General features: G+C 37.7%; 1 protein-coding gene and 1 non-coding gene across 6 annotated transcripts; one reads left to right on the forward strand and one right to left on the reverse strand.

The window, feature by feature from the left end:
* Positions 1–303: 303 nt before the first annotated feature.
* On the reverse strand, positions 304–19057 carry LOC149015455 (uncharacterized). 5 transcript variants are annotated; one of them, XM_089155333.1, is made up of 18 exons: positions 18870–19057; positions 18232–18364; positions 16078–16135; positions 15628–15735; positions 15410–15528; positions 15202–15267; positions 14920–15105; positions 14768–14837; positions 14527–14681; positions 11658–11822; positions 11497–11568; positions 10930–11053; positions 10394–10849; positions 10163–10317; positions 9724–9915; positions 1516–2151; positions 583–741; positions 304–465 (listed from the first exon to the last, which is right to left on the reverse strand). In XM_089155333.1, exons 2-18 carry the CDS (start codon positions 18358–18360, stop codon positions 397–399), a joined length of 2919 nt encoding a protein of 972 aa, XP_089011459.1. In that variant the 5' UTR covers positions 18361–18364; positions 18870–19057; the 3' UTR covers positions 304–396. The 5 variants fall into 5 exon arrangements, with proteins under 5 accessions (XP_089011459.1, XP_089011457.1, XP_089011458.1 ...); XM_089155331.1 differs by having other exon boundaries at positions 16078–16195; positions 18232–18361; positions 18870–19056; XM_089155332.1 differs by having other exon boundaries at positions 583–738; positions 16078–16195; positions 18870–19056.
* Positions 17127–17249, forward strand: LOC149015456 (small nucleolar RNA snoR80). Its single transcript, XR_016173807.1, has one exon. It is a non-coding gene; the product is annotated as a small nucleolar RNA snoR80 (small nucleolar RNA).
* Positions 19058–23029: the final 3972 nt, after the last annotated feature.

Raw genomic sequence — 23029 nt, forward strand, 5'->3', positions numbered from 1 at the left:
GCTTAAGATCCTGTCGTAAGTTAAATCTTGAATGTTTACCACCCAGTTTCCCAATTATCCACAAATCTGGGGCTAAAGGAGATAACAAACAAATGAACAAATTAAAAATACATACTAATTTACTGAAAGTTATTTGGGTACACTATGTTCTACCTTTTCCCTACCTTCTTTACCCTTTCTCTCTGCTCCTCCCACCACTTACTTTTTCTTTTGGTGGGGGGAGATAAACTGTTACTTTATCAATATACATTTGGAGTCTTGTTCATGGTTTCTTTTCAACCCAGGCCCGCACTAAATGAGAAGGGGGGGGGGGGGAAGAGAGAGAATATATAGAGCTCCAAATAATGGCTGTTGTTGAAATAATTGGCATCCAACGCTTATACCATAGAAAAAAGGTCAGTCTGCTGATTCAGAATCCTCCTGCAGTCGCTGTCTGATATTGCGATTTGTCATCTCCATAAATTCCTGTCAAAGCAAAGACATCTTTCATTTCGAGCTCAATGACCAGTAAAACACACCATTGGAACTGTGCACAATGTAGAGCGTAAGCCATGGAAGGTCAGAAAAATAAGAAATACATACATCAGCAAGATCACTATTTCTGCACAGTTCTTCCACAAGATCTTCATTACCATTTCCATTGCTAGACATTTGGGCAGCACTTTCAACCACAGAACGGAAAACAGTGTCCGGTGGGTCGCCATGCTCAATACTCAGTGCCATCTGCTGGAGGTCAATCTGCTGCATAAACCAGTCCAAATCCAAAAGCAGTCAGCACGTTATGTTTTCCTCTATAACTATGCTTTCATATGGAAGGACAAAAAACAGCAAAAAAAAGCAACCACAGGGATCCGTGAAACCATAAAAATGTTGAAAAATAGGAAATGTGGTACCATTCATTTTTTGGTCCCAATTCCCCGGGGGGGAGGGGGGCGCTTCATGGAATATGAAATAAAGAGATGCACCCATTAAGGTCATCACAAAATATCGATAAGAAAAATGGGAAGGGCCATAAGAAAATGCATGTGCCACTTTTTGCAAGTCCTTGGTAGGTGAACTAGAGATGTCCAAACCTTCAGCATGTTTTGCACATAGTGGGCCATCTCAGACTCGAGCCTACATCTTCACACTCGTAGGCCGAATCACAGAGAGGGGCCACATATGAATTATACAGTGGACGAGAAGAATAAACCAAAAACTGGTGAAAAAAATATATAATAGAAGGAACAAGTAAGCAAGCACTTCAGATATGTGAACATCCAATGAGATCTAATTTGAATCTACATTCATGAATCAATTGTTGAAGAGATAACACTGTATGAGAACCAAATGAATTGCACAGTTGCACCACAGGCCCAATAAGGAGGAAAGGGTGATAATGGAACACAATGACATACACACTGAAATACCATCTACACGTCGTGCTAGGCTTGTAAGGCTAATTTCCCATTACTCAGAATCCAGTCCCTTGTGCAAAAAGAGGAAGGGCAATTAGAGATGTCAAAAAAGACGCACCTCAGAACTCGAATCATTTGATCTGCCATCACTAGCTGACCTCTGCTCGTTATGTTGTGGCTGCTGTTCAGGGCTGCGAGTCCATGGAGATTCTGGCTGGGTTGAACTCCTTGTAAAAGCATGGGATACAATTGGCATTACCTGTTGAAGCATCCTAGAGAAATCCATGCCACTGTTTTGTCCAGTGCCTGACCCTGAAAGCGAGTTGCTGATATCTTGGCTTTCAACATTTCGAGCAACCTGATTAAGTGTAGTCCTCATTGCTGGACTCTGTGTGATTTGCTCCAACATATTTCTCAAGAAGCCAGGTGAACCAATCCCTGCTTGTTCTGACACACCAGCTAATAAACCATTTATAGCAGGGCTGTTGAGAACCTGGGACATTACACTAGTCGCATCCACTTGACCATTAGATCCCTGCCCTTCTAATGGCATGCTCTCCGCAACCTGTCCAAGCGTAAAAGGCAGTTGCCCTTCAGAAGGACTACTTGTATCATTCCTATTAGCATTTGAACCCTGGGATAAAAGAGTCTGCAAAAGTCGCTGCCCATTGGCAACAGTCTCTTGATTTTGACTGACAGGAGGTACACCAGATGTTCTCCCAACATCTTTCCCTGGTGATTTTACACTTCGTCTCTGAGAACATATGAGAAGTTAGATTTATAACAAGACACAACAACCAAATAAGACCCATAATTCATAAAAAGTGAAAAGAAAAGCCATGTGTTCCCTTATGCGAGTTAAGTATGCTTATCAATCAGTCCAACTTAGCATCAGTTGTTCAGGCACAATCAGAGGTTCAGAATTCTTACTGCTTTTAAAATAAGACTAGTTAAGAATCACATGCAGATTCACGTGTTGATGTGTACTTAAGTATGAATGTGTGAAAATAAATTAATATGTTGATTGATCTATTGGTCACTGTAAATTGGAGATCAATTTATTTATGAGGTAGAAAAATATGAATTAACCCTTATAATTGCACATCATTCTTTTAGAAACTAAATTTTAATAAACTCCACCTTTTATATTGCCATTAGATGTAGCCAAATTTTTGTACATGAGCATCTAATTAGTAAAGGAAAACAATACAATCCTTACTAATACAATTAATGAGTGTTTAAACATTCAAAAGAGAAAGAAAAGAAAAGAAAATAAAATAAAAGAAAGGGAACCAAATTTTTTTTTTAATTATAATAAGAAATATAGGGTATCTAGATCAGAAAGAAAGGTAAAGTTTTTCCTATTTCATAGTACAACAGTATGGATTTAAAATTTTTTGTCTTAAGATGATGAATGTAAAATTAATTCAGAATTTTTTATGAGTTGAGTTTCCTACTTCTAAGTTTTTATAGAAGGACTTTCAGCACATTAATTGGTAATTTTAAAGCATGAAAACCATTAAAAATTTGATATTCCAATTTTCAAGTAGGAAAAATATGACATAAGGCTCGTTGGTGTAAATAATATGGGGTAAAATACAAGATGAAAGAAAGTAATGGATTAATTATCCCTACTTCTGAAAATAAAGCAATGGACAAAAAATGAATGTATTAGCTATCAAAATTTGATTTTATTAAATAATAACTACTATTAATGTAATGGCAAACAATGAAAAATGGATGCAATTAATATTAAGTAGTATTATAAATATGCAGTATATAATTACACTTTTAGGTATTAATATTCATTAAGCATATATTTTCAATTAATAAGGGAGGGCCTTGGAGGAAGTGAAAAAGTAGTCATGACTCTTCCATTCATGCTTTTATAATATTATATAATATATAATATAGTACGACATTCAGCCCCAATATATATATATATGGTATGGCATAGTTTTGCCAATCATCATACAAGAAAAAGCATTAAGAAAATATAAATTACATAGGATAATTCCAAGTCAACATTTCCCTTTTTTTCCAAAACAACCCTTTCCCCGGCCGTTAAGTGGTTTTCTCCTGCATATTATTTTATATGATTAATTAACTATATTTCCATGTATTTACAATTGTTTTATATCAATTTACCCTAATATGATATGAAAATGAATATGTTGCACCCTTTCCTTTAATTTCTCTAATTTTGGTGATTTTATATATTTCCTAACAAATTCTAATAAAGATTTATTACTTTTACATGTAGGAAATTATCAATCAAATCTGGGTATTATTGCAAGAGTCCTACCTCAAGTCAAAAACATAAAGAGAATGAGTCCTTGCATGCTTCTACGTTTTATTTCCTATTTAGGATTTGATCAAAGAAGGGAAAAGAGGAAGAAGAATCCAATTCAAATAAGAAGGATAGAAGAATCCCTGATTTTGAGTGTCTCTGTCCAGTTTTGATCAAGATCTTCATCGGATGGTCATATGGTGTCCGATCGAGCTGATTTTTGGAGGAGAGCTTCACGACGTCTTGGTCTTCAAATCCAACGGTGGGATTATGCATTGGAGATCTCTAAGTTAGTCCGATTTATACATCAAAACACTCCTTGGTTAAGTCAGATAAGAACTCTGAGTTTGATTCAAACTCTGAGTTTAATTAATCTATAAAAGGATAGCAAAGCCAAGGAAGAGCGGAGGACGTTTTTGGGAGCTTTGGAGGAGCGGAGAGATCAAACCAGGGGACGTTGGTTGGCTTTGGAGATCTGAAGCTTGGGAATAAGTTTTTCTTGATCTTCTTTCAATGTTCTTGAACTCCTCTGTAATGTTTTTAGTTTCTAGTATGAACTAATTTAGTTTTTCTAGGGATCAGATGTAGCCTATCTTTGAATTCCCACTCTTGAATTCATCAATATAATTTTGAATATTGTTTCCTTTGATTGAGTTTTTACTTCTATTCTTCATGCTTTTGATTAATTGGCCACTAATCAATTGATTTGTTAATCATAATGATCTGAGAGGGGATTTATGTGTCTAGTTCATTGGAGTAAAAGCATGAATTACATGTAGGATAGAGATATACTTACATGGTTTGTGTAGTTGTTACATGGGAATAAGAATTTAATGATTTGGTTGTTGTAACCACATAGAAATATAGTGGGTTAGCAATGAGGGAGTTTCTATTAGTACTGAGAGAGACTAATAGATAGGAAAGGAAGAATCAATCGGAAATATTCAAATTATAAAGAGGGAGAAAAGGGTGGGAATGCAGTTATGGTGAAAGACCAGGTCTTTAGAATTAATAATCTAATTAACTTTCAATTTGCAATATAGTCTGAATAATTATCTTTCTTATTATTTGTTCAAATAAAATTGGTATAATTAATTTGGTACTTAATCATAGTCTTGAGGGAGATTTTATCATTATATACTTGTACGACAAGAACTGCGGACTTTCACAACAAGTTTGGGGGGGGACTATTAGATTAATATCAATATCAATATTGCTAGTTTAATTTGAATTTTATTTATTTATTATTTATTATTTATTTTATTATTTTTAGTTGTGAATTGGAGTCTTAGGTCCATGATTTTGCATGAGAAGGAGAGGAAACGATAATTTACTCCTTTTGATCTGAAATGAAGAACTTGTCGAAGGAACTCAAAAGCAAAGAAAGATAGAAAAATATCTTCCACAGAGCAATGGATCTGAAAATAACCACCAGGAGTTGAAGCACCAAGGGAAGACTTTGGGAGAGTATGTTGAAACTGGAGAGATAATAGGACAGCTATAAGGCGCCACGAGAGAACAATTTGAAACAAGCGATCATTACAATGGTGCAAAATAATCAATTTTCGGATTGCCTAGGAAGACCCAAACTCACATGATGGGTCGGACAGGAACATTCAAGAGAATGGGAGATGATGCATAAGATGAGATTGTTCCCTTCATTAAGGGAAAGCAAGAGTTGGTGATAAACCAGGATCCATCACACTTGGGATCAAATGGCTAAAAATTTTGGTAAAATTCTTTCACCACAAGACGCTAGTTTATTAAAGATATTTCTATTTTTGAGATGATTCGAAACACTATTGAGGCATGGGAAAGATTCAAGGACTTGCTAAGGAAATGTCACACAGGAATAGAACAATGGAGGCAAATTCAGATTTTTTATAATGGTCTATCTAATTCCACAAGAACATTAGAGATGTGCAGAGGAGGATCAATCAGAACAAGGATCCAACAGAAATTTTTGATCTGTTGGATGTTATGGCCTCAAATGCATATCAAAGGCAAGGGATAGAGTTGCCCAAGAAGAGTTTTGCGAGAGGAAGAAAGATCCATGAAGATGGGTCAACTTGAAGCATTAACAAAGAAGTAGGGTTGTTAGAACCAAGGCACCAAACCCAAGGATAGAACATGTGAGGGAACACATAAGCAATGAATGTCAAATGGCTAATCCTTTTGAGAAAACAGTAGAGAAGAAAATATGTGGGGAACTTAATCGAGAGAACCATATTCAAACAACAACCAGTAGGAGAAACCATCAAATTTTGGATGGAAAAAAATCAAGAATTGAAAGAAAGAAAACAACAAGCCAATCATGAAGAAAGCTCCATGGGAAGATGCTATTGAGAAAATGGTACGCTTCTTCACAATTATGGAAGCAAGAGACCACCAATCGAACTTTTGCATCCATTAAAAATTTGGAAGTACAAATGGGGCAAACGCCCAGGGATGAATCAAAGGCAAAAGGACAGCAGAATAGAGAAAACAGAGAGTAGCAAATGCTATGAGCTCAAGTGGAAAAGTATTAGAGGAACCTTCAAGAAAGGAGAAGAACCCGAGGTGGTTCAGATGAGAAAAAGATGCAGAGGAATATGTTAAGGAGGAGGAGAAGCCAAAATCCAAATTGTTTAGAAACACCACCTATAATCCACCCATCCATATCCCGCGGTCAAGAAGAGAAACTGATAAGCAATTTTCTAAATTTCTGATGTATTTAAAAAATTGCATATTAATATTCCTTGCAGATGCTTTGGAACAAAGGAGTTATGTCAAGTTTATGAAAGACATTCGCTAACAAGAGGAAACTTGAAGACTATGAGACGTGGATTGACAGAGGAATGGGCTATTCACAGCTGAAGCTTCCACCAAGTAAAAGATCCAGGAGTTTACAATACCAGCACTATAGGAAATTCATTTTAATAAGGCTTTATGTGATATTGGTGCTAGTATTAATTTAATGCCTCTATCTATTTTCAGGAAACTAGGCCTTGGAGAAGCAAACCACACGGTCACCAAATGGCAGATAGGTCAATTAAATATCCAAGGGGAATCATTGAAGACGTCTTGGTTAAAGTGGACAAGTTTATATTTCAGCGGATTTCTTAGTATTGGATATAGAAGAAGATCAAGACATACCCATTATTCTTGGTAGGCCATTCTTGGCGACCGGGAGGACTTGATTGATCTTCAAACAGGTGAACTTACTATGAGAGTACAAGATGAAAAGATCACATTCAATGTATTCAAGGCCATCAAGTTTCCAAATGAATTAGATAACGCTCGAATTGATTCTATTGAGAGGTGTACAAAGGAGGTATTTCAAATAAGCTATCCAGTTGATCCAGTTGAAGTTTGTTTGGTAGGTGTGACAAATGCAGAAAATAAAGGAATTTTCGAATGTGAGATGCAGTTAGAAGCTTTATCACCATATATGTTGACAAATTCCAGAGGACCATGGCTAGTAACTTAATCACTACTTTGGAAGTGGCCAACCCCAAGTCACTCTTATCTTTGACCTAAAGTTGGGGGTAGTTGGTGCGAACTATGATGCAAGCGCGTTGGGAGGCAACCCAAAGTTTTCCCTACTATGATTTTTCAATTGTTAATTTTTTAGATTCGATGTTTTTGTTTCTTTTTCCATAATTTGTTTTTTAGGAGAATGAAAAGAAGGGGGATTTGGACTACATCACTCTTAAAGCTATGAATCAAGGGAGTCCCTTCACCTTACTTACATCTTGTTACATTTCTTTCCCATGAGCATTTAATATTTTGATTTTTTTGTTGCATTGAGGACAATGCCCTTTATAAAGTTGGGGGTGGATGTTAAGATTCCTTTCTATAGGATAAGACTCACTATGCTGAAATCTTTTCAAAACCAGAATTTTTCAAATCATTTCAAAACTATCTATCCGTGGTTGAAGCTTATTTGTCTAGTTAGTAGAGTAAAATAGAAGGAAGTTATGACATTAAATCTCTAGATCTTATTTAGTATTTCATGTTTTAGTTGTGTTCATCTATAATTCTTTGAAATGATGAGTTTGCTAAATATCGATGAGTATGTGAATCACTTTAACCTTGATTATGCGACCCACCCTTTGAGCACTAAACCTGCTATTGAGTTATTGTATTTAGAGATTTTCAAGTAAGACTACAATTTTTCTTGTTCAGTCAACATATTAGAATCCACCATGATTTCCTCGAGGCGAAATTCATGAGTGCCACTTGTTTAGGGATATGATAGAGGCCATTCTTCTTTCATTTAAATTTTTGAAAATATATATATTCTCTTCTAACTGCTCCACTTCTACTATAGAATGTTTCACTCGTGGAGATGTATATGGTTTATATGTTAGATCTCATTGGTGACTCTCCCAAGTCGTGTGATCCCTTGAATAGACCGAAGGTGATATGGATTGTTAAAAGCATGGTGAGGGTTAAAAGCATTGTGAGTAGATCTTCTTTGTAGTTGCGGGTCTCCGTAGATAATACCACTGAGTGAGCCTTTTGGATTCTCACTGGGTTAACATTGCACAATTGGAGCTTAGGGACAAAGGCCACCGCAACGCTTGGATAGATAGTTATTTGAGAGCCATGTTACGGGTGTAGGATATGTCTTGGACTGCTTCTTGGGAGATGTGTTATCACCTTGAAAAAAAAAAAAAAAAACTTGAGTATGAAATTGCTAATTTTTGGCAAAAGGAAGAAAATAAAAGAAAATTGGTACTTCAATGTTATCATCTCCATATATGTATTTCAGCTCTAGTCTACATTTCTTCCACCTTCACAAGTCCTCTTGACCTTGGATAAGTGATTGCTCTTCATTAGTGGAGAGAGGGATGATAGGCTGGACATATAAGAATTGACCTTGAAATTAGGGAGTTGTCGGTTGAATTTGGGATCTCAAACATGCATGCACTTGATTGGTTAAGGTATACACACACACACGGGTCAAACTTTTGATTTTGTGATCAATCTACTCATCTCTTATTTAGCTTATTTTATACATTCTTTCAATTATGGTTGAACTTGACTAAAATTGAATATTTAATCAAAAATGAGAGTTTGTCTGATCCTGATATTTGCTCGAGGACTAGCAAATGTTAAAGTTGGGGGTAATTTGATAAGTTGATTTCATGCATATTATTTTATATGATTAATTAACTATATTTCCATGTATTTACAATTGTTTTATATCAATTTACCCTAATATGATATGAAAATGAATATGTTGCACCCTTTCCTTTAATTTCTCTAATTTTGGTGATTTTATATATTTCCTAACAAATTCTAATAAAGATTTATTACTTTTACATGTAGGAAATTATCAATCAAATCTGGGTATTATTGCAAGAGTCCTACCTCAAGTCAAAAACATAAAGAGAATGAGTCCTTGCATGCTTCTACGTTTTATTTCCTATTTAGGATTTGATCAAAGAAGGGAAAAGAGGAAGAAGAATCCAATTCAAATAAGAAGGGTAGAAGAATCCCGATTTTGAGTGTCTCTGTCCAGTTTTGATCAAGATCTTCATCGGATGGTCATATGGTGTCCGATCGAGCTGATTCTTGGAGGAGAGCTTCACGACGTCTTGGTCTTCAAATCCAACGGTGGGATTATGCATTGGAGATCTCTAAGTTAGTCCGATTTATACATCAAAACACCTTTGGTTAAGTGGGAAAGGAACTGGGGTTTTGGTTAAACCGGGGGCCGCGGCAAAAAAAAAGAGAGGGGGGGCACAGGAGGTAATATTGATAGGGGGGGGGGAAAAAAGGGGGGCGCCCCGGCGGGGGGGAGGGAAAAGCAAAGGGGGGGGGTGGTTTGGGGGGGGGGGGTAAGTTGGGGGGGGGGAGAGAAAAAGAAAAAAAAACAGGGGGGTCTGGAAATATATAAAGACAGCTAGGAGGTTTGATGTTCCAAAAGGAGTAGTTTTCCTCAAACATGTCGACAATAATTGACTACCTCTCCAACTCACCCCCCCCCACACACAAAGTAAAATGGGAAAGGAAGAGAGACAGAGAGATCGGAAATATGGAACTCACCTTGGGTCGCAAACCTCCAAGCCCTAATCCCAAAGGAACGGGCTCAGCACTTTCTGTAGAATCACAGCCCTGGCTTGATCCTGTAACATTCTCTGAAACTAGTACAGATTTAGAGGGAAACACTGATTCTCTGCTTAGACAGCATGAAGAGCCTTCCTCAGGTTCAGGCTTCTTGTCCCCAGATTTATCAGCCTTTCTCAGCAGTTGGTAGAAACCACCAGAATAAATAAATGAAAAAGTAAAGTAGGCAACTGTTAGTGAATTGCTGCTTCAGCTGAACTTCAAAAAGAAATACTCAGAATTTGATCAAAGACTGGAATCCTCATTAGGGATATAGCCATAATTCAAGTTTCTTCAAACATATAAACTTTCCAGATCCTCATAATTAACGACATTTAATTTCCCGAATGTGGAAGTTAAGTCCACACATAAAAAATACCTGCAGCCCTTTTGCATCAGAAATGCAATCACGTCCAGATACAGTGGCCTCTTGAGCTTCATCAGCTACAGCGTGTTCCTGCTGACAATCCCCTACTCTATCTCCACTGCCAGATCCACTGAATGAATCCCCAATTGCAGAAGCTTCTGATTGGCCTGGCTACTTGAAGATATTAATTATCCATCACCCAGAAAATTAATTCCAGTTTTTCAGTAATGGATTTCAAGTTACCTGATGGAGCTTGATTTTCTCTCCTCATGTTATCAACAAGACCTCTAAGCTCCATATTAATTTCAGCCACAGCAGTGGTGAAGGAAAGTGATTCAGAGTTTAACTCCGCCATGGCACTGAAGGAATGTGATTCAGAAGGTGGTTGTGAAACAGAAACACCTGGACCAGAATGTGCTTCACTGGAGACAGTCCCACCAGAACCCTGTCCAGGGGCTATAGTGCTAGAGTTTGACGGCTGAGATCTTGGAATAGGTGGGTAGAAAAAATTTGGAACTTGATCTGCTGCATCTGTAGACGACCGGGATGGAACAACAGCTGCAATGACATTTCTCATAGGCTGTGCCCGCGCATGACCTGAATCACCTGCACCAGTCCCATTAGGACGCTCCCCTTGATTGCCTTCCCCAGTAGATGCCCTAGGACCAACTAATAATGCACCATGCGCAAGCGGCGTACCTATTTATCAAAAAAGGTGTAATATCAGTTTATCTGAAAAAGTAAAAGATTAAATGCACCTAATTAGTGCAATCTCTCACCTGCATGTATATGAATATTTATGTTTCTAAGGGCATCTCCAGGATTGGACGTGCCTACAGTTCCTTGATTTACAAATGTAGCAGGAGAAGGCCCAAAAAGGGTGCTCGTTTGAAAAGGAAATGGCTGGGGAAGAAAAAGGGAATAAATTAAACCATATTCAACAAAGAACAAGCACATAACTTGGAAAAGGTAAAAAGTTTAACTGCTCTAGACTGAACAGATGTAAAAGGTATATACAGCTCAGGTTCCACCATGCAAGCACACAGACAATACCCCGACAACAAAACGGAACAAACCATACTAAAATATTATCTATAAATAAACCCTTGCTATACCTCCCAACTCTTTCCTAGTAAGTTAGGACAAAGAACTACAGTTACGAGGGTAAATCAGCTGATTTTTGTACGAGGACATCTTATGGATGAGATCCACAAAAAGGTCACCCTAAATTTCCCACATCTGCATGTACTCAACATTTCATTATAGATAACCATCAGATAATCACTGGATTGTAGTGGATCAAGGAGACCGCCATAACATAAATCTATAGAAGGTTTTTAACTAACCTGAACCATTATAGGGTTTGGCCCAAATGGAGATATATAAACTGCAGGGCCAGCATTCACCCCAGATTCACCCTGCAGTTAATAAAAAATAACAAAATTAATCTTATATTCTCCATAGTAATTATTATAGTGAAGCAAGAAGAGAAAGTAGAAGACCATACTGGTGACTGCCCCATACGCAGTGTCAGAGTTGTGCGACCAAGTTCTAAAAGCAAAGCACCTAAATGTTGCATTGCTTGTCCTACTTGCAGTGATTCCGTCTGAATTTGGTTGCGTATAGCAGGATCAGCAGAAGCTTCTTCTCTTTCCAAACGTCCTGCAATATGCTACAGAGTTGCAGAAAATCATAAATTATAATCAGTTCCTAAAATGGATTGCTGAAGATCTAGAAATAACAAACTGTTCATTGAAATGGTCGGCAAACTCATTCGTTTAAATGACTCCTCCCCCCCCCCCCCAAACAACTTCCGCACGCCATTAAACAACATACCAAAAATCATAGAAACAACTACCGAAAATGATGATATAGATGTAATAGCAGTGGATAATAACCAAACTCAAGTCCTCTCCACCATCCAAAATGGAAAAAAGAAATGCCACAGCACTAGAAATCACAGTTTGTGATCAGTACTTACGCTCTAGTAATATTACAATCCTAACATAACCTTATAATTCTTGGGGACCACATAATGCCATATTCCCGTGACCGTCAATCCGTCATAACAGTAATTGGCAGAGTATAAAACTGAAGTACATATGGCAGAATGGGCAACAAGAGATTGCCGAATTAACACCATATTAGTCCTCTTCACCGAAAAGATGGGTTTGTCAAGATAAAGAGATCACAAGAATAAAAAATTTATAACCTTTGTTTCTTGATGCTATCTGTCACTTTCCTAAACAGTTAAACAGAGCATTTTTAGTAACTACAGATTAAATTAACCCAACTACATCAGTAACAGGAAATGTCCAAAAGAATCATAATTACTTATGCATAAAGAGATCTAGATAATATTTGTTTTTGGCGTTGTATTAATATATTTGAGCACTTTTTTCATTTTGCCCCCTTAAGTTGGGCTCAAACTCTTGTTTGCCCACTTAAGTGGCCAATATTTCAGTTTGCTCAATCTGGTGAACTCAGTTTGCACTCCCTGTTCACTCTATTGTTGGTGAAGTTTAGCCGTTCAAGTCACAAGCTTGACCATGGTTCGTCTCACCCGAGTTAAATAATAGTCAATGCTTGTGTGGTCCTCACCTTAAAAACTCTTCTTCTTAGAACGCAAGACTCAGTATGCGATTTCAATTTCAGGATTTTCAACTTTCAATTAGATTTCCGCAACAATTTTCTTCCATCTGTAATTTACTTATGCAATTGATTTCCTACATATCCTGCAAATTGAGGTTTGATGGAGACTCAATGGATCATAGAGCTTCCTCATTCCAACATGAGTAAATGCCCAAGGAAACGGCTCAGGTTAACATGGGATATGCCCCCCTCAATTCCAGCTCCCAAGGTACGATCCTGATGCAGAATTGACAACTTATACAAGGAAGAGAAAAGCCCAATGGTCAAGCCCATCAAAGCCTAAGGATATGATCCAAAACAGCCCATGGCTTGCATGGGCTAGGACTATTGTAGTGGGATAAAATGAGCCCATGGCTTCATGGGCTTGGATTACTTTAGTGGGAGAATATCAGCCCACTATTTTGAACTAAGCTCAAGTCTAGCTTTGAAAAGTCAACAAAAGGAGCTAGTAGGTGGTGTTGGTTAGTGGTGGGGTATAGTAGGTGGATATTTTCATTATTGTTTTGATTAGTGGTGTTGGGTAGTAGTTGGATGTTTCCATTATTGTTTTGACTAGTGGTGTTGGGTAGTAGTTGAATGCTTCCATTAGTGTTTGTAGTAGGTTTTTTTTTTTTGGTAATCACTATTTGTAGTAGGTAGTGTTAGCTAGTGGTTGGATGTTATCACTAATGTTTATGTCTCTTTAGAATGCTATATAAAGAGAATTATGTAAGTGGTGAAATGACAACTTATGAATTGAAATCAAATTGTTTGCTAGCATTCCTCCTCTTTGGAGAACCCTTGTGTTTGATCAAAGTAGGTTGGTGTTCGATCCAATCGATCCACCTTGCGATGTGAAGCCCGGGTGTTACATGTTACATTGTTATTGTCACTTTCTTCATTATAGTTCTGCCCCTATTTGAAGATCTATTCAGCCCGTTATAATACCATTCTAGTTTCAGCCCTCTTTTCCATCTAAACTCTGTTTCACCTTAAGTCCATCAAATTTGCAATTGACTCCCTATGAAAAGGTCTTATTTGGGTACTGTTTTGATCAATCAAATTCGGTATCTATATTAGATCCCCTCCGAAATATTGAGGGTTTTCTTTATAGATAAGAACCCCTTTACAAATAATCTCAGCCATCCAAATAAATATTTAAAGATCTAGTGGAAACTCCTTGAAAATACATTCCGACTCAAATACTAAAGGAACTTTTCTTGTAAATAAAGACTGATAAGAGTCCATCTTTAAAGAAGAATCCCAACGATTCAAGAACTTATCTTGAACTCAAATTAGGCTCCCAACTGACCAAGACTCCTTTAAAGAATTAAAAGAAAATTCTGAAAAATAAAATTAGCAACTAATTAGGGCTGGAATGGACCAAACTATCGCTCTTGGAGGGTTCAGCCAGCCCTAGGTGTGCCACTTTGGAGTGGCCTTGGGGCCCACTTCAAGGGTTCACCCAGGGGCTGAATTCTGGTTCACACCAGGACCATATGCCAAAGGTAGCCCTAGCTGATGACTCAGTGAAATTCTCAATCAAGCTGATCACCTAGTGAAATTCTCATCAGTTACCTTGTGTTTCAGGAGACTGATTTGTATGGAGAGGTTGGAGAAACACCCCCATTATTTGGACTCATATTTCCCTTAAATAAATATATGGTATCAAGCAAACCAAAAACGCCAAACTAAATGACACAAAATCATTGAGCCCTATAATTAAGTTGCTGCAGGATACATACAGAAAGTGCAGCTGCAGCACGACCACTGAGAAGCTGTTGTGCCCGTCGAGCAACAACAGCTAATGCTTCAGGTGTTGGTAGTCCTCTAGAATCAGATGGTAACTCCACCCTTGATGGATCCCAAAAATTTGTAGGTGAAAGATTTGATCGGTATCCTGCATAAAACCCCAGCAAGATTAGGAAACAGAAAGGCAGCCGCACTTATGGCCTAACTAAATAGAACATTTGGGAAGCTATTCACCATGAAGTGATAACGCCTGCTCCATTCGGTTAATAAACTCAAAGAGAGTGTTCAAAGAATCAGGAATGGGCTGAGACAACAAAAACCCACAGAAATAATTAGACAAAGTTGTTCACAATGTCAAAGAAAATTGAGGGGGAAATGGATTCTACCACTTGGAGTGGCGGAGGTATGGGTCCCCCAGCCATAGGGAATTGCAAAAATTGAGGCAGAGATAGAAATGGGTGATTTGGAGGTGTCTGCATGGGAGGGACTTGGTTTCCTGTCTGACTCCTGCTACCAAGATTATTTGTTCCTTCTGTTGCAACACCCTGAGAAGCCTGAGCAGAACCATTGGACTGAAGAAACAGAAATAACACCATTAGATTTGGCTCGACTTGGGTGGACACCATAGCATTATAAAGAAAGATGGAGGGGGAAACAGTGGTACTCACATTCCTAGTCCCAACAGCAGCTGTTTGGTTTCCAAGTCCAATAGAGTTCAGCACTGCCCCAATAATCTAAAAGTAAAGCAAGTCAGAATCATGAAGTATATCTTGCTGATAGATGTGAATAGCACCACGAAACAATGACATTTTCATCATTACGTGAAGCTCAGATATGAGACTGCCACCAACCAAGCAAAGAGCCAAAAGAGCATACCCGAGTCACATCAGGAACAACACCTTCGCCTTGGTCCCCAAGATTTAAGGTTCCAAGAAGTACATTATGTGAAATTTGTCCTGCCCGGTTGCGTGGAGCACCAGCATTAGCATCATTTCCTGAAAAGAAAAATAAAACCAGTTCAAAATAAAAATAAATCTATTAATACAACAAGCTATGCATTGGCTATTCCTTCACTTTAAAGGATGAATTAATACCCTGAACATCACTGTTCCCGTTGGCCACTCCAAAGCCTGTGCCTGACGAAGCCTGTGGCTGGGCAGGCTGTCTTGCTACTAAATGCAGTGTGTCCCCACCTTCCACATCTATTTATGGTCAAGGAGTACAAAAGGAGTACTACATATTGATATAATGAAAACCTCTTATCTCTAGGACAGTGATGTATACTAAAAAAAAAATTTGGTAAGCATATGTCAAACAAAAAATATCAAATGAAATAATCACCCTCACTGGGAAAATATCAGGTCATGCCACAAGCGCAGAAGTGCAAAATTACAAATGAATTTACACCCTGCGGGGTCTCAAGAAGAAAATCCCTTCGTAAAAACACATAAAATCCTGTAGTAACATGAGATAAAATAAACACTAACAATTGAAAAAATAGAAAATAAAAAAGAGGGAACAAACAAGGCATTAAACAGGGATACAGTACTCAGAGAGGAGGTGTTCATCCTTTAAGACCTTTCCCCTGAAAATCAATCGTTGCTGCCCAACAGGAACACCAATATTATTTGCTATTTTCTCCTTGAACAATGAAACTGGCATCTGAAAATGTTCAAAATGATAACATTTGAAATTTGGCACAAACAGCTTCAATTTCAAAGACAAAAAGGAATGCTAACAAAAGAATATATTCTAAAGAGAATAGAATAAACACAATTTTTCATAAGAAACCATTGTGTAACAAAATATCCTGCCTACTTTTAGTTGTCATTTTATGCTACTAAATTTACACAAACTAAATCTCCAGATGATCTACTGGTAATGTCTCTGAGAAGCAATACTTTGAAACCAGACCATTCGCCCACCCATTGCTACTACTAGGTGGTGGGTGAGTGGATCACTGAATCAATGATGACGTATGGAAGCCAGATACATATCAATGCTAACAAGCCTGAAACAGAATCAAAGAAATCCAAAGAGAGCAGAAACTTTGACAGGATAAAACTCTAAATGATGAACCATATGAAAGTGAAATTAGGATCACAGAGACTTATAAGGTTGCTTAAAAGGTATAAATATATCAAAGGAACCTAATAATTGGAAGTTGAAAACTGTATGGAAAGAATTTCACATGTCAAAAACAGCAAACACAAAACGGAGAAACTGGGCAACTCCATAACTCACTATCCAACTATCCAACAAACATAAAATGTATACTGAATGGAGTAGATATGAAGGAGAATAAAATAATTTTTATCAGCCCGATCTGATTATTAGATTCTTAAAATCTACCTGCTTAAGTCTAATCTATATTGTTGTCCAACAGTAGATATCAGAGATTAAATAGGTGATGGAAATCAAATGACGAACACAGATAGTCGAATACCGACAGACTTAACAACAGTCTCACGATGTAAGTATTAACAAAACAGAAAGTTAGAAGTCAACAACAAGGAAGTAGGTTGGAATGCTTGTTGGAAAAGGGTAATATAGGAAATAACGCAGAGAATAAAGAAAAGGAAGTCTACCCATTAACAATTCTGGGGGAGAAAAAAGGTTACTTTTGGTATAATGACTTGCGCGCTAGATCAAAATTGTGGCTATCCTGATTTGTGGCTTCATTTCTGCCATTAGATTGTGGAAAGTGGAAACACCAAAGAAACCCACCTGCCAACATCCCCCCCCCCCCCCCACTTCCCCTGAAAAAAAAAAAGGAAGGAAAAAGTGATATAAACAATAGGTATCACTACCTATAACCTACAGTGGGCAATCTTCATCCACCCTCCAATGTCTCACAACCTTGGTTCTCACTTTCTTCACCACAAGGTCTGAGACCGATTCACCGCAGCACACATTCATGTAAAGCATCATTTTCTCAAAACTCATGTCTATGGACTAGCTTCTTCTTCCTCCTCCGTCTATAATAATAATAATAATCCTCTCCTAATAGCTTAATTACAATGTTATCCCTTGTACTTATTTGAAATTACTAGTCAAACCTCAGACTTGTAGTTGTACTAACTTTAACTTTTGTCCCTCTATCGTTAAGCTCCGTTTGTTAAATAATGATGTGGCATCTTTAAATTTTTCAAAAACCTCAAAATAACCCTGATATGTGTTATTACTTATTCACCCATTGGCTTAAATTACAGAATTACCCATAAGTTTAAAAAACTAAATATAAAAAGTATATGGTTTTAAGACACAGGTGAAGAATACTCTTTTCACCCATCTTCTTCAATCAAACTCCAAAGTGGAATGAGCAATACACTGATCCTTGTGCCATCGTTACAGGTGGTGTGTTTCATAACTGCCACTTGCATGGAGGAGATAAGGACCGCGTGGGCGCGGGGGGGGGGGGGGGAGGAGAGGAGAGGGAAATCAGGACAAGTTACATGAAATCCTGAATTTAAGGTTTTTCAACATGTATCCTTTAGTTCATCTACGTTCATTGTGCATCATGCATAATAGACAATAAAGAACTTTTTTTTTTTGGGGGTAAACCGACATTACAGAATTCACTCTAAGTAGAAGCAGAGTAATTTCAGAATTAACAATCTATCAAGCCATTCATCCGAATTACTATCAGCATGCTTTACAAAGAAAATATGCATAAAGACAAGTAAGCAAGACATTACATTTCTATCAACATGGAAAGTATATATCTGCGAATCCAGAGTCTTCACATTTAGCTCAACATTAGATTCTGAATTCCCACCGGTACCTTCACTTGTACTTGCAGCATCAGAGAAATTTTTGTCCGCCATCCTACTGAAAAGTGGAGCAGCATAAAAATACGATAACTTAATTATTCATTAGCTAATAACAAAATATGGTAAATGGGCACGTTGCTACAAGGTTGTTCTGTCAACATTCTCACCAACCCTCCCTAGGCATCCGAATTGGAAATTACATGATCATTTACATGCACGAAGAAAATGTAATCGTTTCAACAATGGAAATCCAGACAATGTGTTCCCAAACAACTATTGCCCTCGCGGAGAATAATTTACAGAATGGTTCAATAATTCAACTATAACACGCAACTCAAGGGCCCATAGAGATTGATAAAATTGAAAACAGAGAGATATGAATGCGGATGACAGAGAAACATTACTTAAAACTTTCGAGACAAACAGCCCATTACCCTTCCATTTCAGAGGAATCAACCCAATAATTAACCCTTAACGTTTTGCAGAAAGAGGAAAAACACAAGAACGCCAAGTAACCTCAATTGACAAAAGATAGTCTAAAAAAAAATAAGGAAAATTTCTACCTCAAGTAATACAATCTCCGTAAATCGGAAAGAAGATGATCTTAAAGAAGGAGAATAGCGATGGTGGAGACGTTTCTCCTTCAGCTTCGCTATGGTAATTTGGTGAAGCTAGCAAACCCCTTCTTCCAATAACGCCTGAAGCGTTTGCAACACTGGAATGTACTAGAATCCCTGTATTTGCGCGATATGCAATCGCAGACATTGGGCTCTTGGATGGTGACGGTCCACCCAGTTTTACGGTCTGGTCCAGAGTCCTTGCATTCAAAGATGAAAAACATTCTGAGATTATTGACGGACCCACTCAGTTTGGGGCCGTGCTTTGGGTCCTGCGCATTAAACCATCAGGCCATACAATTTTGGCGATAGGATCGAGATTACGGTCGAAATATCGAATCCTACGATCGAAATTTTGGCTTGATGGTTATGTGCACTTAAAGCGCATAACTCAAGCTTTTTTGCTTAATTTGGTCAGGGTTCCAGGTGTTCCGGGATCGGATCAAACGCATTCGGACTTATATGCGCTCCCGGCTGTTACATGTAGCCCACAGGATTAAGGTGAGGGGTTTTTTTTTTAATGTTTTATTAATTTTACTTGTGAGCCCCACATAATCTGTAATTGTAAGGCTGTTGGAGAGCACCCCATCAAGGGAGATGATCCACACTATGGGATACGAGGGATCTCCATTGACTTCATTCCACCCTATTCGGACCCTTATTGACCCAATAGAAATTCATGGGAAGGCATAGACCGCCAATCAACCAATGAGCCAAATCAGGTATTAGATATTCTGGCCAGCCATATGGATCTGGGTGTGGGCCCGGAACACTGTTTTATGTCTGAATTTAATTTCTGAATTTTGAAGAAAGATTGATTTTTTTTTTTTTTTGGAATCGAATTTTGAAGAAAGATCATGTATTGTATTACCTTTCTCCGTTTGGATTTTTGGTATTGTTAAACGTCCTCTAATGATAATCAGACCTTATCTTTACTTTTTTTTTTCTCTATGTGAATTATCTTTACATCTTCTTACGGCATTGAAGTTTCAATTATAGATCATTTCAAAGTCATTGTGAAATGATACGTCACGCATCAATTAATAACTAGACTTTGAGGTTTTTTACGTTAAAAAAAAAAATGTTAAACTAGATTCAACCCCTTTAAAGAACCATATCTCACATTTATATATTCTAAATTATAGTTTTATCTTTCAAATGTTGAAAAATTCCCTAATTTTTTACTTCTTTTCTAATTTCCTTTCTTCTTTTAGTTTGATCACCAACGGCCATGGTTCAACAGAGTTTTCCTAATAGATGGGAAAATGATGGATGACAATATAGAAAGGGGATGGAACTTTAGTGCAATTCCATGGCTTCCTTTATCTAGTAATCAGCAATTCCATTGCTTTCTTTATCTAGTAATCAACAAGACCACATAGAGTTTCATAGAGATATTGAAAAAGGGGAGAGTTGAATTCTTGCTTGTTTTTTTTTTTTTTTTTTTAACATATTTTTCCAAATGGTATATCATCCTCAAATTAAAAAAAAAGGAAAAAAAAAAAAAAAAAAAAAAAAAAAAGAAAGAAAGAAAGCAAAATAGATTTCCAAACTTAACACAAAAAAGTGGAAGTTTATACTTCAAATTTAATAAAGAATAAAAAACGTAGATGTCCTGTCGAAGAAATTCCTTAACAAGAAAAAAAGAAAAGACCAAAGTAAGAGCAAGAAAAAGTTGATATTACACAAATGAAAAAATGAAGAGCAAATTGCACTGGCACCCCAAAATGGAGGCCCTAAAGCACTGGCGCCCACTTTGTGTTTAAAAAGCACAGACACCCCATTCATAAAACACACTAGTCCATTCTATTAGTGAAACCATTAATTCACTGTTTATATTTTTTTAATTCCAAAAATACCCTTATCAAAATTGAAGAGGAAAAAAATTAGCCATATAATGGTTGACACGTGTTGTATTCTCTCTCCTCTGCTTCTCTCCACTTCGGTTCCCATTTTCTCCGCCGTCTCCGCCGTCTGCACCCTTCCTCAATAAGCTCTTATTGCTTATTGCTTCATTTGCTTCTCGGCTTAGGCCGTCCGGCCACCAGACAGAGTATGGTTATGCATGGAAACTCTCTCTTTGTCACCGTCGCATTTGCCTTCGCCCTCCTCCTCCTATTTCTTGCACCATGTTCAGCTAAAGAGCCAGTTATCCTTAACTATACATTCACCACTTTCTTTTAATCTCAGGCCAACACCACATTTCAGATGGTGGGTTCTTCTTCCATCGGCACGGGAGCCCTTCAAATAACACCCAATACGTTTAACGATAACTACAACCTCTTAATTAAGTCTGGCCGTGTCATGCTCCCCAAACCCTTCAAGCTCTGGGAAGTTTCTTCTCATTCGTCAAGTAATAGCAGCAAAAACTCGTCGATGGAATCGGACATTATCGCCTCCTTCAACTCAACCTTCATCGTAAACATCTACCGACCACCAAACGGATCCGTCGGCGAAGGCTTCGCTTTCATGATTGCTCCAGATCTAAGTATCCCTTCGGAGAGTTATGGTCAGTGGCTGGGTTTAACCAATGCCACCCATTGACAAAAACCCACCCAACCAAATCGTCACCATTGAGCTTGATACGGTGAAGGAAGACTTCAACCCATATGATAACCACTTGGGTCTGAACATCAACAGCGTTGTATCGAACAAAACGGTGTCGCTGAGCAAGTTTGGGATCCAGATTTCGCCCGAGAAAGCAAAGAACTACAAAGTGTGGATACAGTACGATGGAAGGGCTAAATTGATGGAGGTTTACATGGCTCCTGACGAAGAATCCAACAGGCCCAGTGAACCGTTCTGAGTCAAAAAATAAATCTCAGGGATTATGTGAGTCAGTACTCGTACATGGGGTTCTCGGCGTCGACGGGTGTGATGGCTCAGCTTAACTGCGTGCTCATGTGGGATCTATCGGTCGAGAAAATCCCTGAGAAGATAAATCGGTGGTGGCTGAAGGTCTTACTCGGGGTTGGAGCGCCACTTCTGGCTTTGATGGCATTTGGGGTTTTCACTAGAGGAAGGGGGGTGCAGACGGGGGAGACGGCGGAGAAAATCGGAGCCGAAGGTGGAGAGAAGCAGAGGAGAGAGAATACAACACGTGTCAACTATTTAATGGCTAATTTTTTCTTCCTCAATTTTGATAAGGGTATTTTTGGAATTAAAAAAAAAAACGTGAATTAATGGTTTCATTGACAGAATGGACTAGTGTGTTTTATGAATGGGGTGTTTGTGCTTTTTAAACACAAAGTGGGGTGTCAGTGCTTTAGGGCCTCCATTTTGGGGTGCCAGTGCAATTTGCTCAAAAATGAATGAACGACGAGATGAATATTCTTTTACTTATCTTTTCTCATGATGCTGGCTAATTAAAGGAAGATAAAGAAGACAGGAAAAAAGAAAAAGGACGAACATTATTTTTTTCCCCAGAGACGTAATTGTAATTCCCAGTTGACAAATAATAAGGAATAAAAAATAAAAAAACATTGATGCTCTCTACTGTAGAGGAACACCTTTGTTAGGTAATCAGTCAATAAACACTTGATTAAGATGATTTTTTTTTAGGTTCAACACTCAGAGATTACGAGAGGGAAATCACATCCAAGGACTTTCAAATGTACATGGAAATGGTTTTTCCAAACCATCGTTATCATTATTACCTTTTCTCCTCATAGACATAAACCAAACCAAACCAAATATGAACAGTCCAAGGTGAAAATTTATCACGTCCAATTCTAACAATGAAATGGGTCATTCATTTCTTTACAGATGTGTGCCATGTGTCCCAACATCATATCAGGTAAATATCATTATGTAAAAACTATGGTATCAGTAATTCAAGACAGACTGAAAAGTAGTAACTAAAAGCAAATTTATATTGTACCATCTTCCTACCCATATTTGCAATATTGGTACGGTATGATATGGTTTCAATATTAAAAATGGTATCGAAAGTAATATGAAAACAGTGCGAGCATGGTTTTGGAATGTAAATGGTATGAAAAAAATAGTACAAGCATAGTTTTGGAATTTAAATGGTATAAAATGTACGGTTTTGATACGAAAACGGAATTATCAATATGATTTTGTATGCACTTTTGTTATAATAC

This window comes from Hakea prostrata, chromosome 5 (assembly GCF_041222555.1).
Source record: "Hakea prostrata isolate BN-2017 chromosome 5, UWA_Hpros_2, whole genome shotgun sequence".
Taxonomy (NCBI): Eukaryota; Viridiplantae; Streptophyta; class Magnoliopsida; order Proteales; family Proteaceae; genus Hakea; species Hakea prostrata.

What these genes read in the sequence shown, in the direction of transcription:
- LOC149015455 (XM_089155331.1), bottom strand. Translation starts at nt 18,360, where the DNA reads ATGGCGGACAAAAATTTCTCTGATGCTGCAAGTACAAGTGAAGGTACC. An exon ending in CTTTCCATGTTGATAGAAAT is followed by an intron (nt 16,196 to 18,231) that starts GTAATGTCTTGC and finishes GAACATTTTCAG; the next exon opens with ATGCCAGTTTCATTGTTCAA. An exon ending in CGGGAACAGTGATGTTCAGG is followed by an intron (nt 15,529 to 15,627) that starts GTATTAATTCAT and finishes TTTTCTTTTCAG; the next exon opens with GAAATGATGCTAATGCTGGT.